The 18,115-nt window shown below is 48.9% G+C and overlaps 1 protein-coding gene across 10 annotated transcripts; it reads right to left on the bottom strand.

The window, feature by feature from the left end:
* Positions 1-823: 823 nt before the first annotated feature.
* Positions 824-17,982, bottom strand: LOC310701185 (uncharacterized protein). Of its 10 annotated transcripts, XR_014522942.1 has the most exons (7): positions 15,370-15,499; positions 13,375-14,344; positions 12,647-12,758; positions 6,186-6,668; positions 3,607-4,777; positions 2,223-2,357; positions 824-1,735 (listed from the first exon to the last, which is right to left on the bottom strand). XR_014522942.1 is itself a non-coding variant. In XM_083491637.1 (6 exons), exons 2-6 carry the CDS (start codon positions 14,110-14,112, stop codon positions 4,161-4,163), a joined length of 2,433 nt encoding a protein of 810 aa, XP_083347763.1. In that variant the 5' UTR covers positions 14,113-14,143; positions 16,578-17,982; the 3' UTR covers positions 3,706-4,160. The 10 variants fall into 10 exon arrangements, 9 of the variants coding, with proteins under 9 accessions (XP_083347763.1, XP_083347760.1, XP_083347765.1 ...); XM_083491637.1 differs by lacking the exons at positions 824-1,735; positions 2,223-2,357; positions 15,370-15,499 and adding exons at positions 9,993-10,475; positions 16,578-17,982 and having other exon boundaries at positions 3,706-4,777; positions 13,375-14,143; XM_083491634.1 differs by lacking the exons at positions 824-1,735; positions 2,223-2,357 and adding an exon at positions 9,993-10,475 and having other exon boundaries at positions 3,706-4,777; positions 13,375-14,143; positions 15,370-15,504.
* Between the last annotated feature and the right edge of the window lie 133 nt (positions 17,983-18,115).

An 18,115-nucleotide genomic window follows, 5' to 3' on the forward strand; every position in this document is an offset into this window, starting at 1 on the left:
GCTGGGAGGGAACCACCAGAAGGCCCTCGGCCCACGGGCTCAGCAAATGAGCTATGCGGCATTTGCCCAGTATACCCGAAGGAGCGTCTCCATCGCCATCGTTCAGCCTGGACACTGGCTCCAAGGGCTTTCTGGTGGTTCCCTCAACACCAGGAGTGAAGTTGTAGGAAAGCAGCTGGAAGGCCTTCTTGGTAGTGGCACCCGCCATGTGGGATGCCCTCCCATCCACCTAGCTGCCAATCTTGCCGATGGTGTGGTGGTTCATGGCAGGCGGCGGCTGTGGAAGCTCAGGCTCCATGACCTGGGTCTGCACAAAGAGACAGCCAAGATGGTCTCTGGCCTCTTCACCCTCAGCTTTTGTAGCTGGAGTCAGTCAGGGCCCTGCCCTCCTAGGCCAGGTGGGAAAAGTCTTGCAAGGCAGGGAGCAGGTCTTCCAAGACTCATAGCAGAGTCCTTTCCAAATCTACTATTTTGTGATTCTCCGAAAATGTTTTGAACAAAAATGCTTTATCTGTCTTCACATGTCTCCACGAGAGCCCTGGAGGGCGGTGACACAGAAACAGGTCCTTTTCTGCAGTGGCTCCCCATTTGTGGACTGCTCTCCCTAGGGAGGCTCTCCTGGCGTTTTCGTTAGCTATCTTTAGGTGCCAGGCAAAAAGAGTCCTCTTCTCCATGGTGGTGGGGATTACTGGTTTGTCTGTTACTATGTTTTGTATTTTTGTGTTCTTATATGTAAAACACCCTGTGATCCTGAGATGAAGGGTGTTATTGAAATTTGATGAAGTAATAGATATACAACAATGCCTGCTACAAAAACAAACAATTTTCCTTACAAAAGAGCAATTTATTTAAATCTATCACTATATGTTGCAGAAACATGCTGGTCATTGAGGCAGTCCCTAAGGTGGTTACATTCTCCATTTGTGGGATTTGTGACAACCATTGCAGGTTTGCTTTTATTTATTTATTTATTTATTTATTTTTATTTAAAAAAACATATTTTATTAAAATGCCCTCTAGTTCTGATATTTGTGTGAATGTGCCAATGCTTTCATAGCCCAAATGGAACGGCAGACCCTCAAGATGAAAGAAGTATCAGCAGGCCTGGAAGGAAATTCAAAAGTACAGGGAAAAAGTTTGGAGAAAAATTGCAGAGCCCAATGAGGACTATTGGGGAATTGGGGGGGGGGGAGATAATTGGTTGGAGGGCCTTGAATCTTGAACAGCTACACTTCACTCTGTAACACTTTGTTACACACAAAACACGGTACTTTCCAGATGCTATTGGACTCCAATTCCCATCAGCACCCGAGGTCACAGGGGATGATGGGAATTGGAGTCCAGCAACTTCCAGAAGACACCCCCCCCAAGTGTTTCCCCTATCCCTGCTCTAAAGGGGTGTGTGTGTGACATCCTTGCTTAACATTTTCCATGCTGACGTTTCAGCTTACACACAAACCCTGTAAATATGGCCACACGTGTTACTAGTCAACAAACAGCCCGATCCTGTGCACACTGGCTTCCCATTTCTCATTGAAATACCGGGTTTATATCCCTTCAATTTCCCACTCAGTCAGAAGAGAGAGAGAGGGAAATTACTGGGGTCTCTCGTGAGGGAATACTCCAAATTCACGATTGCAAGGGCAATCAAGGGCAGGCAAAACGATCCCCATTCCAGCTCATAGCATTTCATTATCGTATCCTAACTGAAACTGATTAGAGATGCTTAATGCAGCTTTCACCTTGCCAACAAAGGTCCGTATAGTTTAAAGCTCTGGTTTTCCCAGTAGTGATGTATGGAAGTGAGAGCTGGACCGTAAAGAAGGCTGATCGCCGAAGAATGGATGCTTTTGAATTCTGGTGCTGGAGGAGACTCTTGAGAGTCCCATAGACGGCAAGAAGATCAAACCTATCCATTCTTAAGGAAATCAGCCCTGAGTGCTCACTGGAAGGACAGAACCTGAAGATGAGACTCCAATACTTTGGCCACCTCATGAGAAAACTCCCTGGAAAATACCCTGATGTTGGGAAAGATGGAGGGCACAAGGAGAAGGGGACCACAGAGGACGAGATGGTTGGATAGTGTTCTCGAAGCTACCAGCATGAGTTTGACCAAACTGCGGGAGGCAGTGGAAGACAGGAGTGCCTGGCGTGCTCTGGTCCAGGGGGTCACGAAGAGTCGGACACGACTAAATGACTAAACAACTAAACAACAACAATGCGGCTTTGAACTGGGCTGAAAATACTTTGCTTGCTTGCTTTCAAAATACTGATAATCTCTGGAATATTTATAGCCTGAAAAACAGGGGGCGGAGAGTGTGTGTGCTATCTGTTGCTGTTGTTTATCTCTCTCTTACCTGAGCGCCTGAAAAATGGTCTCCCTCGTCACAGGTGATCAGTCCTAGCTGGCACATTCAGCTTCAGGGATGGGGAACAGATATTGCTAGACTACAACCCCCATCACCCTTGACTTTGGGTCACATTGGCCGATGGCAGCCGGAGTCCAGCAATAATATAGCAAGAACCAAGCGTTTGGGCACTCCTGCTTCATGGAGCCACATGGCTTTGAAAATACAAGTCTGTCTTCAAACGCCCCAGACTGTTGATTCATTTAGCTCGCCAGCGTTGTCTTTTCCCAGAGAATCCTGGGAAGTGTACAGTGGTGCCTCGCAAGACGAAATTAATTCGTTCCGCAAACTTTTTCTTCTTGCGAGTTTTTCGTCTTGCGAAGCACGGTTTCCCATAGGAATGCATTGAAAATCAATTAATGCGTTCCTAGGGAAACCACCTTCAGACCAGGTCCGGGGACAGTCTGTCCCCCGACCTCTTCTGAAGGCTGGGGGGGGGGGGAACAAGGGCTTTTCTTCCCACCCCCAGCCTTCAGAAGGCTGTTCTGAAGGCTGGCGGTGGGAAGAAAAGTCCTTCTTCCCACCTCCCACCCCGCAAGCTCCGGGGACAGGAGGGCTTTGCTGCCGACCGCCAGCATTTTAAAAGCCCCTGCTGTCCCGGGGCGATTTTAAAATGCTGGCGGGCGGGACCGAAGTCTCTGCTGTCCCGGGGAGATTTTAAAATGCTGGGGGTCGGCAGCGAACGCTTCGCTCCCGCCCGCCAGCATTTTAAGATCGCCCGGGGCAGCGGAGAAGTCTCCGCTGTCCCGGGAAGGCAGGCGGGGGGGAGCAAAGACTTTTGCCCCCCGCCGGCCTTCAGAAGAGGTCCAGGACCTCTTCTGAAGGCCGGCTGTGGGCGAAAGTCTTTGCTCCCGACCGCCAGCAATTTAAAACAGGTCCCTGGAGATTTCCCTATGGGCTTTCGTCTTGCGAAGCAAGCCCATAGGGAAATTCGTCTTGCGAAGCGCCTCCAAAACAGAAAACCCTTTCGTCTTGCGGGTTTTCCGTCTTGCGAGGCATTCGTCTTGTGGGGTACCACTGTAGTTTGTTAAAGGTGCTGAGCATTGTTAGGTGACCCCATATTCTCCCACACGGAGCGACAGTTCTCAGTGTGGTTTAACAATCAATCCATCCATCTTCACAGGGGAACTCTGGGAACTCCAGCTCTGTGAGGGGAACAGGGGCCTCCTAACTGCCCTCAGCACACTTAACAAACTACATTTCCCAGGATTCTTTGTAAGGGAAACCATGAGTGTTCCAAGCAGTATGATAATGGTTTAAAGGCACAGCCCAGATGAGTCCAGCCCAGATGAGCTCCTGCAGCCAATCAGAAGCCGCGGAAGCCCCATTGGATGTTCGGCTTCCAAAAGCATTTCACAAAGCAGAACAGTCGCTTCCAGGTTTGCGGCATTTGGGAGCCAAAACGTTCGATTTGCAAGGCGTTTGGTATGACTTTACTACTTATGATCAAGGTACGACTGTACTACTTATGATCCAGACCACGACACTCCATGTGCTGATGTGAGCCACGTTTGCCATTTTATCCATCGCACAGAGCAACTGATGGATGCACAGCTTGTCGTCTAAAACCCCTGGAACTTCCTCATGTGGCTCTGAAACCCATTTTTAGCTGGGGACCTTTCCCGTGGAGCACACACAAGCGGTCTGGCTTCAAGCTTTGGGATCTTCTGTTTTATCAACACACAGCACACACAACCCCGCTTGTGTCTCCCGCCATCTAGACACGCACAGTTCTGAAGATCCTCCCTGCCCTCAGAAATGTGGCTTCTTCTTTCCATGCGTCTTCTCGTGCCTGACGAGATGCGCGGACTGGCGGAACTTCCTCCCGCAGATGGGGCACAGATACGGTTTCTCTCCCGTGTGGATTCTCTGGTGTCTAAGAAGGAGCGACGGAGAGATGGATTTGTGGCCGCACTCCAAACACCTGAACCGTTTTGTCCTCTCGCAGACGCTCTTGCGGCCATTAAGGCTCAGCTTGGGACGGCTGCCCCCCTCGCACTTCGCACACTCATACGTTTTCCTCCCTGTGTCTGCCATCTTTGCCTTGGGCATCCGATGTCCCGACACCGCCGGGCTGAACTTCTTCCCGCAGTCCGAACCCTTGTGAAGCCTCTCTCCTGTGTGGCCTTTCATGTGTCTGGTAAGGGTGGATCTGCGAGTGAAGCTTTTCCCGCAGACGGAGCACACCGCTTGTGGGATTGCGACTTTGAAGTAAAGCTCTTCTGCCACGGGCTTTCCCCTCTGAGTCCCTGTTGTTCTTCCTTCTCTCCTCTTCCCACTGTCTTGCTTCTCCTCTCCACAAACTTCGTTTCCTTCCGACGTGACCCAAAGCATCTCGCCATCATCCTGAATCGTCCACACAGGACCTGCTGGAATGAAAGACAGAGAATCTGATGTCAATCCTTCATTATTTTCAGGGAATTATTGTAATATTTTGAAATGCAGTAGTAATATGAGATGATTGGGATTCCCTCCGATCTCAAAGCATGGGAAGTCAGCTAAAAAATAATAATAATTTATAATTAGACATAACATTGGGATTTGTTTGATTATGGGATAATTTGTATAATTTGGAATATATGATTTGGTTTGATTGGTAATTTTTAATAAATATTATTTAAAAACAGAAAGAGAAAAGACAGACAGAGGATCATAGAACTACCATATTTTTTGCCCTATAGGGTGCACCGGCCCATAGGGCGCACCTAGTTTTTTTGGGGGGGGGAATAAAGAAAAAAAAATTATTTCCCCCCGCCAGGCGCGGGGCTGGGGCAAGGAAAGCCCAAGCTTCCCCCGACCCCAGCCCCCAGAACAGGCTGCTATCCGCAAGCCTAGGGAGCCCGGCTGTCAACTCCCGGCGGGCTCCCCAGGCTTGCGGATAGCTTCCTGAAGCCTGGAGAGCGAGAGGGGTCGGTGCGCACCGAACCCTCTCGCTCTCCAGGCTTCAGTGAAAGCCTGCATTCGCTCCATAGGACGCACACACATTTCCCCTTCATTTTTGGAGGGGGAAAAGTGTGTTCCATAGGGCGAAAAAAACGGTACCTCCTGCAATGCAGGAATTTTTAACCCAACACGGGGCTCAAACCCATGACCCTGGGATTAAGAGCCTCATGATCTGAGATGAGGAATTACGCAGACAATCCCCATGCACAGCTGTCAACTTTTCCCTTTTCTTGTGAGGAATCCTATTTGGAATAAGGGAATTTCCCTTTAAAAAGTGGAAAAGTTGACAGCTATGTCCCCATGCTTAGACCAAATTAATGGCCTTTTAGGCTTCCTCCATGTGAAGAGGAGTTCACTTTTTGAATAAGAAGAGTTATATGTCATGGGGGGGGCACCAGGATTTTAGAGATGCTTAGGTGGGGCATGGCCAAAAAAACGCTGGGAACGACTGACTTAAAAAAAGAAAAGTCACTTGAGCCAGGGACAGTCCACATATATATTGGCCTATTCTGACCTGTTTTTTTAAAACAGACTGCACAGAAAAAGCAATTTGGTTCCACAAAATTCATTCCGATTGCGCAGATAAAAGATAACAGATAGAATTCTACAGAATGGGGTACTGGCGTGTGAAAACGGTCAAGATCCAAGGATCTCCAGATGGCGGCATCCTGGCTTCCAGGCCTATTCACTTGGTCACAAGTGGTTGAAAGCAAAAGGCGCCTGGCAAATTTTGAACACTGGTGCAATCCGACCAGTGGCAGGGCAGAAAGCGTTAAGAACTACCAGGCTCACATTTGGGATCCAGTTCTCCACACCTGCTTCAAATTTACACACCTGCTGTTGTGATTCCGGGAGACTTTGCGGCTATTTCCCCCGCTTGGCCTCTTTGTCCAGCCGTCACCCTCTTTTTGTGAACTTTCTGGTGACTCACGAGCTTCTCCTTCCGAGCGAACCTCTGCCCGCAAACTGCACACCAGTGGGACTTCTGTCCCGTGTGGAGTTTCTGATGCCGAAAGAGATTCGATCCCCGCGTGAAGCTATGTCCGCAGACCGTGCATATGTGGAGCGTGGGCTCCTTGGGTCTTCTCTGGTTTTCAAGGCCTTGCCTCCGGGTCACGCTCCTCCTGGAGAATGCGCTCCTCCTCTCCTGTGTCCCCAGAGGTGGGACTGAGAGTTCAGGGAGCTGTTCACAAGCAGCTGCTGCCACGGATCTCTCCGGCCAGCTTTCGTCACGCTGCTCCGCTATGCCTACAACCCCGATGCTGACCTCCAGCTCCTCTCTTCCCACATTGTTCTCGCTCGTCAGCTCATTGGTTCCTGGAACGGAGGGGGATTGGGGCAAGCAGGGGAAATGGGTGGGGGAAACTCCGCCCCAAATGTCGTCATCACCTGTCTGTCTCGAGACAATGGAGTGCGCCTCCGGGGGTGAAGTAAAACGTTTCCGAGGACAATTCAAAGTGTTGCTGCTGACCTTTAAAGCCCTAAACAGCCTCGGCCCAGTATACCTGAAGGAGCGTCTCCACCCCCATCGTTCAGCCTGGACACTGAGGTCCAGCACCAAGGGCTTCTGGTAGTTCCCTCACTGTGAGTGGCAAAGTTACAGGGAACCAGACAAAGGGCCTTCTTGGTAGTGGCGCCCACCCTGTGGAACCCTTCAGATGTGAAGGAAATAAGCAGCTATCCTATCTTCAAAAGACATCTGAAGGCAGCCCTGTTCAGTGAAGTTTTTAATATTTAACGCTGTATTGTTTTTAAAACTTGACTGGGAGCCGCCCAGAGTACCTGGGGAAACTCAGCCAGATGGGTGGGGTATAAATTATTATTATTATTATTATTATTATTATTATTATTATTATTATTATTATTACAGTGGTGCCTCGCAAGACAAAATTAATTCGTTCTGCGAGTTTTTTCGTCTTGCGAATTTTTCGTCTTGCGAAGCACGGATTCCCATAGGAATGCATTGAAAATCAATTAATGCGTTCCTATGGTCAAAAAAAGTCCAAACAAAGCCAAATTTGGTACAAAAAGAGTTTATTAAGTGCTCTTTAAAGTCACACATACTGTAAAGAGCATTTCAAAAATTGAAGGAACAATAATTTAAGTTTCTAAACATGACAGAAAAGCATTTAAAAATCACCAAAGTGTACAGTACTGTGCATACATTTTCTAAGACTCTGGGGGACAACTTGAAGAGGGTTCCTCTTCCATTCTTTGCTTCTTGCTGAAGAACCTGTCTATGGTCTGCTGCTTCATCCGCCTTTTCAGCACCTCCCTGAAAGACGACATGACCCTCGTATCAAAAGTGTCCGCAAGGTCACGTGTCAGGTCCTTGTCAGGGTGGTGCCGCTGTGCAAAAGCCTGCACATCTTTCCACTTCTGGCAAATGTCCCTCAGTTCTTTGGAGGACAGCCGTTCCTCAGTTGCTTCCTCCTCTTCCAGCGAGGCCTGCTCCTGCGCAGCCTCTGCCTGCAGTTCGACCAGCTCCTGGGTGGTCAGCTCGTGGTTGTGCTCCTCCACCAGCTTGCTGACGTCCTCCTCTGTGACCTCCAGGCCCATGGTCCTCCCCAAGGAAACCATGCCTGACCACGCTGTGGATTCCAGATCTCGTCTTGAACCGGTAAAACCAGCCTCTGCTTGCCTTGAAGACTTCTGGCTCGCCTGAGGTTCCTGGCTGTTGCCGGACGAGGTCTGCGTGCAAGGCCTTGGCCTTCTCACAAATGACGGCCTCAGTCACAGTATCCCCTGCACGCTGCTTCTCTTCTAACCAGATGAGCAGCAACTTCTCCACCTCCTCCAGAACAGCTGGGCGGTTCTTCACGATCCTGGTGACTCCCTTGGCTACATCAGTCGCAAGGAACTTCTCCCTCATCTTCAGGATGGTCCCGATGGTCGATGGATTCCTCCCGTACTCCCTGGCGAGGTCTGTCACACGCATTCCACCGTCGTGCTTCCGGATGATCTCCTTCTTCATTTCCACCGTAACCTTCTCCTTCTTCCTCTCGCCGGCCTCTGCAGCAGCAGTCTTCTTGGGCCCCATGGCAGCACAGCTCCTGCCTTCGCAACCCCCCCCCCCAAAAAAATCAGTGCTTCACATCCAAAAAATTCAAAAGCACCAAACCTCCTAGAAAACACACAAACTTCCAGATTCTTGCAAACCCCTTCTCAACTATTCTCCCAGCCACCCACCAAACAGAAATCGAAACCCAGAAATCTTTTTTTTAAACAACAGCAGAGTGCCCCAATGGTCACAAAAATTCATAAAAATGCAGGAAAAAACCACACAAGCTTCCAGATTCTTGCAAACCCCTCCCCAACACCAAGTCCTTGAATTCCAAACACCCCAACCCAAAATCCAAAACCCCCCCAAAAAGTTTTAAAAGTTTAACTTACCAAATGGCTGCAAAAGAAGTTTTGGAAAAGCTTCAAAAATCACCAAAGTCTTCAAAAACCTCAAAAAAGGCTACCACACCGTGTGCTATGAGTTGCTCCTTGAAGTCAAGTCGCAACTGCACCTTTTAAGCAATGCATCCTGGGTATTAACGGTTTTAATAAAAAGGAAACAAACTCGCAAGACGTTTTCGTCTTGCGAAGCAAGCCCATAGGGAAATTCGTCTTGCGAAGCAACTCAAAAAACGAAAAACTCTTTCGTCTTGCGAGTTTTTTGTCTTACGAGGCACCACTGTATTATCATCTGACTTTTAGAAGACATCCATTTTAGAAGGCAGCCATGTTTAGGGAAGCTTTTAATGTTTGACGGACTATTGTATTTTAATATTTTGTTGGAAGCCGCCCAGAGTGGCTGGGGAAACCCAGCCAGATGGGCGGGGTATAAATAATAAATTATTATGATTATTACTGAAAGTCACAAATTTTTGTCTGGTTTGAGAAATTTGTGACAGATAAAGTTGTGAAATCTGCAGTTGCAGATTTTTAATGTTTGATGTTTTATCACATTATTAATAATATTCATATTCTGTTGGGAGCAGCCCAGAGTGGCTGGGGAAACGCAGCCAGAAGGGTGGTGTATAAATAATAAATTATTATTATTATTATTATTATTATTATTATTATTACTACTACTTTGCACTAGTAGCACTGAAGTGACCTGTCCGGGGTGCCTGCCAGGGCAGTGTGTCTGGGGGTCCTGGGCTGCCCAGACGACAAGACCCCCCTCTCAGCCTCACTGAGGATAGCAGAGCAATAGGTTTGGCACCATCTTGGCTGCAGAAGTGGCTGGAAGGAGGCGTACAAGGCACCATCCCACCATCTTAGGGAATCCACTCTGGATTTGTGTAGGATTTACTCCAGAGCCTTTTATTCTCCTGAAGATATCCCACAAGGCAGCAGAGGTTGAGGATCAGAGTTTTCCTTCCGGGTTCCCTTCCCAGGCTGTCCTCATTTCCCTCTACAGCGCATGAAGAAACCACTTTCTTAATCATTGGCCCCACTTCTGGTCTCATCTGCTCAAATCGCTGGAGCCTGTCTCTTGGTCACAAGTGGTTGAAAGCAAAAGGCGCCTGGCGCCTAGCTAATTTTGAACACTGGTGCAAACCGACCAGTGGCAGGGCAGAAAGGGTTAAGGACTACCAGGCTCACATTTGTGATCCAGTTCTCCACACCTGCTTCAAATTTACACACCTGCTGTTGCGATTCTGGAAGACTTTGCGGCTATTTCCCCCGCTTGGCCTCTTCGTCCAGCCGTCACCCTCTTTTTGTGAACTTTCTGGTGACTCACGAGCTTCTCCTTCCGAGCGAACCCCTGCCCGCAAACCGCGCACCAGTGGGACTTCTGTCCCGTGTGGAGTTTCTGATGCCGAAAGAGATTCGATCCCCGCGTGAAGCTACGTCCGCAGACCGTGCATATGTGGAGCGTGGGCTCCTTGGGTCTTCTCTGGTTTTCAAGGCCTTGCCTCCAGGTCACGTTCTTCCTGGAGAATGCGCTCCTCCTCTCCTGTGTCCCCAGAGGTGGGACTGAGAGTTCAGGGAGCTGTTCACAAGCAGCTGCTGCCACGGATCTCTCCTGCCAGCTTTCGTCACGCTGCTCCGCTATACCTACAACCCCGACGTTGACCTCCAGCTCCTCTCTTCCCACATGGTTCTCGCTCGTCAGCTCATTGGTTCCTGGAACAGAGGGGGATTGGGGTAAGCAGGGGAAATGGTTGGGGGAAACCCCGCCCCAAACGACGTTGTCACCTGTCTGTCTTGAGACAATGGAGTGCGCCTCCGGGGGTGAAGTAAAACGTTTCCGAGGACAATTCAAAGTGTTGCTGCTGACCTTTAAAGCCCTAAACAGCCTCGGCCCAGGATACCTGAAGGAGCATCTCCACCCCCATCGTTCAGCCTGGACACTGAGGTCCAGCACCAAGGGCCTTCTGGCGGTTCCCTCACTGTGAGTGGCAAAGTTGCAGGGAACCAGGCAGAGGGCCTTCTCGGCAGTGGCGCCTGCCCTGTGGAACACCCATCAGATATGAGGGAAATGCTTATCTGACTTTTAGAAGACATCTGAAGGCAGCCATGTTTAGGGAAGCTTTTAATGTTTGATGGACTATTGTATTTCAATATTTTGTTGGAAGCCACCCAGTGGCTGAGGAAACCCAGCCAGATGGGCGACGTATAAATAATAAATTATTATTATTACTGAAAGTCACATATTTGTTGTCTGGTTTGAGAAATTTGTGACAAAGTTGTGAAATCTGCAGTTGCATATTTTTAATGTTTGATGTTTTATCACATTATTATTAATATTAATATTCTGTTTGGAGCCAGATGGGCGGGGTATAAATAATATATTATTATTATTACTTTGCACTAGCAGCACTGAAGTGACCCCCTCAGGGTGCAAGCCTGGGCAGTGTGTACGGGGGCCCTGAGCTGCCCAGAGAACAAGCCTCGCTGAGGATAGCAGAGCAATAGGTTTGGCACCATCTTGGCTGCAGAAGTGGCTGGAAGGAGGCATAGAAGGCGCCACCCAACCATCTTAGAAAATCCACTCTGGTTTTGTGTAGGATTCACTCCATAGCCTTTTATTACTCCATAGCCTTTTATTATCCTTGGTCTCATCTGCTCAAATCACTGGAGCCTGTCTTCGTATTCAGGAGAAGTCCCTAATTCACTGAGGGTTTGAGACCCATCGGCTCCCCTCACCTGGTTTAGCCAGCCAGTCGAATCCGTTTCCTGGGATTGTGGCCACTGTCACATGGTGACAGCTTCTAGGAGCAACAGGTGAGATTGAGCCGAGTGCAGGTAGGGGACAAAGGGGGGCAAACTACCCCAGATGGAGCCGGATATCTAATGGATCTCAACGCGGCTCATTTCAAGAGCTCTTGCTACAGGATTGCTGCTCCCTTGATCTCTGCTGCTCCAATTGGCAGACTAGTAGGAATGGTGGAAATTCCAAGGAGGCAGCTTTAGGCTAAATGTTTTCTGCTTGAAGGTGGAGCAGAAAGCTATGGTGGTGTGCAGGTGGGGCCCTCCTTCTCTGGAGGTCTAGAGGCTGGGCTAGGATTTGTCAGGGATGCTGTGGCCGCATCCTGCAGTACACAGGCAGGGGGTTAGACTGGATGGGCTCTGTGAGCTCCCACTCCCTGCTCTAATTCTGCCACTTGGCAAAACCTTCCTACTGAAGCAAGCATTTTAAGGCAGCTTTTGCTTTTTGGATGAAGTTCAGTTGCTTCTATCAAACTAATTTCTAACCATTGCATAAATATATACAGTGGTACCTCGGGTTAAGTACTTAATTCGTTCCGGAGGTCCGTTCTTAACCTGAAACTGTTCTTAACCTGAAGCACCACTTTAGCTAATGGGGCCTCCTGCTGCTGCCAGAGCATGATTTCTGTTCTTATCCTGAAGCAAAGTTCTTAACCTGAAGCACTATTTCTGGGTTAACGGAGTCTGTAACCTGAAGCATATGTAACCTGAGGTACCACTGTATACAGATTTTTAAAAACAGCTGGCACAATTGCATACACTACAGTCATACCTCGGGTTGAAGTAGCTTCAAGTTAAGTATTTTCGGGTTGCGCTCTGCGGCGACCCTGAAGTAATGGAGCGTGTTACTTCCGGGTTTTGCCGCTCGCGCATGCGCAGACGCTCAAAATGACATCACGCGCATGCACAGAAGCGACGAAACACAACCCGCGCATGCGCGTCTTACATTTACTTCAGGATGTGAATGGGACTCCAAAATGGATCCCGTTCGTATCCAGAGGTACCACTGTATATGAATACCAGTCGTAAGGTAAGGAACGGCACTCACTGCCTCAGCATTGGAAATAGAGGGAGCTATTACATACCTAGAAAGCCAGTATTCTGGCTGCTCTCCTTCTTCATCTCCTTGCAGAATTCTGGAGCAGCCTCATCCCCTTCAGAGAGGCTCACAACCACTTCTGCCAAAGTTCCTAGAGCCTAGGACAGAGTGGAAAGAGAGAAGAGGCTAGGAGCTCAAAGGATTTGTTCAAGGATCTCGTTCCTCTATCCATGTACTATTGCTGATTCTGCATCCTGCCAAACCTTTTAGGAGAGAGGTGGGGAGCCTTCCATGCCTGGTGGGCCTGATCTTTAACTGCCCATGCCGGGCAGGCGAAACCTGAAGGGTCAATCCCCTGTCATCACTGTGCACAGCCCCACACCGCTCTCTTAACCTCAAAAATCCAGAAGCCCAACAGCCCCGTGTGGCTCTTTGCAAAAGGGCTTTTAAACAGCCCTGTGTGAATTTTTGAACCTCCCGTTTTCAACGGCTCAAAAAGTAGCACAGGGACGGAGGAGCATTTTCCACGGAAATGAGAATAACCCCCTCCATTCTAACACACGTCCCACCACCCATCATGGGAGCACTTCTTGCTCCAGCAAATGAACAATTGGGTGTTTGCCTTGCCTTAAAGTTTCCAATTGTTCCTCTGAACCCCTTCCATTATACATGGCATCAAGTAGAGGGTGGGTGGGTTTGGCTCGCCCAAAATGGCCTTGCATGCCAAATGGGGATGACCAGTGGATCAGAGGTTCCCCAGCTCCTTTGCCTCACCTGTCCTTCCCATCCTTCAGCCTTCCGCTGTCTCATCAGGAAATCCTCAGCCAGGACCACAGCCTGGGAGCAGGTTGCCGGACTCCCATCTCGGACCCAGCTCTGCATTGCCGGTGGCAAGACCGCCAAGAACTGCTCCAGGATCACCAGCTCCAGCATCTGCTCCTTGGTGCGCCTCTCTGGCTTCAGCCATTCACGGCACAGCGCATGCAGTCGGTCGCAGGCCTCTCGGGGCCCCTCAGCCTCCTGGTAGCAGAAAAGCCGGAAGCGCTGGCGCTGTGTCTCTGTCACAGCGGCACCCTTGCTTGAGATCTCTTTGCCCACTTTGACGCTGTCTCCCCTTTTGCCAGAGTACAGATCCTCTGAGGTTTGGGGAGCTTCTCCTTTGAGGCCTGGCGAAAGACCGATTGCCACCTCTCCACAAGGTCCCAAATCAGCTACCGTTTCGGAAGGGACCAGGGAGGATTTGGTAACTTCCCAGCGCATGGTCTTTGGAGACTCTGGGCTCCCCCAGTGAGGGGTGTGCACCACCTTCAGGAACTCCTGCCACTGGACTTCCCAGCTGTGGGCCAATCCCTCCTCAGCTTCCAGCCGCCCTGGTCTTGGCACGCCCCAACTCGCAAACTCTCCAATCGTCCCAACCTTGGCAATGCTGAGAGTCCTTGCTCCGTTCTTCATTGCTTCCAGATCCCCAGGATTGACCACATCCACCTCAGCTGCTGACCACTCTCCTGACATCTTTACAGCAGACAAATCTTGAAAACAGTTCCTAAGCAAATAATACTTTTTTTAAAAATGAAAAAACTGAGCCGCTTTCCGAAGGCAAGAAGCAAGCAAGGGATGCCTAGCCTTTGTGCTGGACTTCGTCCATTTCAGCTGGCTGATCTAGAAAGGAACAGGTGTGCAGAAAAACTAGGGGTTTGCACAGGAGCTACTAACAGCTTGCTCCTCTTGCAAACTCTACTTCTCCCTAAAGGAAAACAACAACAACAATAATAATAAATTTTATTTATACCCCGCCCTCCCCAGCCAAGACCGGGCTCAGGGCGGCTAACAACCAGTAATAAAAACAAGTTGATTAAAATACAATTTAAAAAACAAGATTAAAATACAACATTAAAACATTAGGATGCAGCCCCTTTAGAGGAGGAGAAAGAAAAAAGAAAGAGGGGGAGGGAATCAAACTGATTCTAAGCCAAAGGCCAGGTGGAACAGCTCTGTCTTACAGGCCCCGTGGAAAGAAATCAGATCCCGCACGCCTCTGGTCTCATGAGACAGAGCGTTCCACCAGGCCAGAGCCAGTGTTGAGAAGGCCCTGGCTCTGGTTGAGGCTAATCTAACTTCCTTAGGAAGTTGAACTGTGAATCTGATCACATGCTTTCTGAACTTTCCCCCTGAAGAATCCTGAAAACTACAGTGTGTTAAGGGTGCTGGGAACTTTAGTTCTATGGGGTGGGGTATACTAAGTTGCCACAATTCTTTGACGGTGTGTGTGTGTTATTTTAAAGGTATGGTGCGTATGCAGCCCCTGAATTACAGCTGGTAAGGCAATCTTCCTGCTCCTCTTGTAAAGAACTGGAGGAGGCTGGAGTTAATAGATACTTAGATCCATAAAAGCCCACCTAGTAAATTCAGAGCAGAGGTAGCATTCGAACTCGGGACCTTCCGGGATTCCACCCCCATCCCCACGCGCCCTCCTAGTTCATCACCTCCGATTCACAGGCTGTTAAACCTGTTTAAAATAAAATTTAAAAAGTACAAACACCACCGAGAAAAGCTGGGATTAAGCAGCTTCTTGCAAACGAACGGCGTGTGTCTAAACGCTGAATTAAATAAATAAGTCCTACAAATTCCACCCGCTTTTTCGCTCCAAGAACATAATTTGGGGATGGAGAGAGAGGAGGAAATCGGCTGCAAAGCTGTTTTGCCATCCCACAAAACACACACCCACACCCCCCAAGATATTTCCCCTCCGGCTTCTCAATACCTGCTCACCTTCTCCTTCCACAAAATCTGATTTCCCTGCAAAGGAGTCTCTTCTTTGCACTTACTCGCTTCCCACGTGGCTGACGCCGACCAAAACAATGATGAAGAAACAGCCCATGCGGCAGGGAAAGGGGCGGAGCCTGCGGGGGGCGTGTCACGTCTGCGCGCGCGCGCGCCCGGATGCAGGGAGGACCAGGTGACGTACTTGCAGAAATCAGCAGCCCCGCCCACCCATCCCCGCGTGGCCTCTCTAGGAATCCAAGGCTCTCGCAGCTTAACCCCTGGGTGCCCGGAAGGTGAGCTACGCTTTGCGGAAACGAGGGGGGTGGGTGGATTTTCCGCCCCCTTTCCTGCAAGGCGAGTGGAATTTTTTTCTAGGGGGGGGGTTTACTGCAGCCCTCCAGATGTTGGCCAATGGGGCTGGGGTGGTGGGACCTGGAGATCTGCAACGTCTGGAATCAAAGCCCCACCCCCATCAAGAGTTGCTAAATGGTCAGAAGACTTAAATCTAGGGAAAGCTGCTTTCGGCAGGTGGCGCCAAGAGGAGAAATATTTGGAATTGTTTGCATGAAGTGCATGTGCAGCGGGCTCTGTCGGAACCCATTCCCTTCCCCCTCCAGCTCCCCCCCTCTTTAAAGTTTTGAATGTACAGTATTTATGTTCACTGCAGAAAGTGAATGTAAAACAAACAAAAAACCCCCACCGTATCTGGAGAGCTATAAGTTCCCCCATCCCTGTGATCAAGGGGCTTGAACTATTCCCCTATGAGGATTATTATTATTATTATTATTATTATTATTATTATTATTTGACCTGTAGGGTTGGAAGGGACCGCTACAGTCAGCTAGTCCAGCCCCATGCAATGCAGGAATTGCAGCAAAATGATCCCTAGCAGATGCCCTGTTTAGGGAACTTTTGAGTGTTTGATGTTTTATTGTGTTTTTAATATCCTATTGGAAGCCGCCCAGAGTGGCTGGGGAGGCCAGGCCAGATGGACGGGGTATAAGTAATAAATTTAATGATGATGATGATGATGCTGTTGTTGTTTATTAAGTTTATAAACCACCCTTCATGAAAAGATCTCAGAATAAAATCTCAACAGAATAAAATGCAATGTAAAAACACAGGTAAATAATTAAAATGAAAACAGCAAAACAATAAACCCTCCCCCTTCCCCCAGACACATTTGAAAGGCTGTAGAATATTAATATTCTTACCCTGTTGTTGCTTTTACAAAATGTCTCTTTCCCACTGAGGTCTGTTACCGGAAAAATCCGAGGGCTCCCTTGGACAAAAAGTAAAGACACCAACCAGAGTAAATTGAAGCAAATCAACAGCCTGTAGGTTTGGTCTTTATTGAAGAAAGACTGTCGCGACAGGGTGCTCCACTCACTTGCAGGTGAGAGGAAAGACAAAGAAAAATAGTGTGCAAAGTCTTATAAAAACTTTTGAAATTCCCCTCCTCTAGGTCAAGCCCACCCCCAGAAACATCATGCATACATTACAGAAAGGAGGGGTTGAGGGAGGAGTTGTGGTGGTAACCTGAGTGTCCTGTCACCTGGCTTTCCCCCTCCCCATGAGTCACCTCCAGGAGACAAAGGGGAGTTTGCAGTTTCCTGCCCCCAGAGGGAAGATCTGATCATTGTCCTTTGTTCCAGTCCATGCTGAATCCACTCCCATATGCAAGTTCTTTGTGATCTTGATTGTCTTCTGTCTGGGATCATCAGGGTTGGCATAGCAACTGGGCAGGGCTCCTGTGGATGTGCTGGGATGGTGAAGGGATTATGGCTGACCAGAACCAAGCCACCCCCTTTTGATAGTCCTTGTCATATGGAGTAAAATAAAAATGGAACAGTGCAAATCCGATGTATGGTTGATTTTTCTATGAATTTATAACAGAAGTGTGGCGTATGTAGTGTGTGAGTGTGTGTGTGTGAAGTTTGTACAAACAGAATGATTGGGGTGGGGGGGTTCCTGCTACAGGTCACAATCATCAATGCCATGATTTAAAGCATACTTTAATAATCATGGAGAATCCTGGGAACTGCAGTTTGCTGAAGGTGCTAGGAATTGTTTCTTTGTGAAGCCAGCAGACCATTTAATGATATTCTCATTATGACTTTAATTTCTTACATAGTATTTTATTGCAATTTTGAATTCAAAAATTCTAATACAAGACAAGAAATAAAGGGATAAAAGTACAATTAAAAACCTGTAGGAATTTTTGATGCAATGCTGGAGACCGCCTAAAGGAAGCTTATGGCTTGCACTATGGGACGTGGGTGGCACTGTGGGTTAAACCACAGAGCCTAGGACTTCTGATCAGAAGGTCGGCAGTTCGAATCCCCGTGACGGGGTGAGCTCCCGCTGTCCAGTCCCTGCTCCTGCCAACCTAGCAATTCGAAAGCACGTCAAAGTGCAAGTAGATAAATAGGTACCGCTCCGGCGGGAAGGTAAACGGCGTTTCTGTGCGCTGCTCTGGTTCGCCAGAAGCGGCGTTGTCATGCTGGCCACATGACCCAGAAGCTGTACGCCGGCTCCCAATAAAGCGAGATGAGCGCGCAATTCCAGAGTTGGCCACGACTGGACCTGGTCAGGGGTCCCTTTACCTTTTACTTCTGAGTAGACATGGTTAGGCTTGCACACTGCAAGCATGCTCAGTGGGCGAGGAACTGAACCCCTGTGGACAATGGAAACCCAGAGGCGGGGAATGGAATGGGATATCTTGGAACAACGGGTGCGGTATAAATAATAA

Source organism: Podarcis liolepis (genome assembly GCF_965112155.1).
Source record: "Podarcis liolepis genome assembly, chromosome: 2".
Taxonomy (NCBI): Eukaryota; Metazoa; Chordata; class Lepidosauria; order Squamata; family Lacertidae; genus Podarcis; species Podarcis liolepis.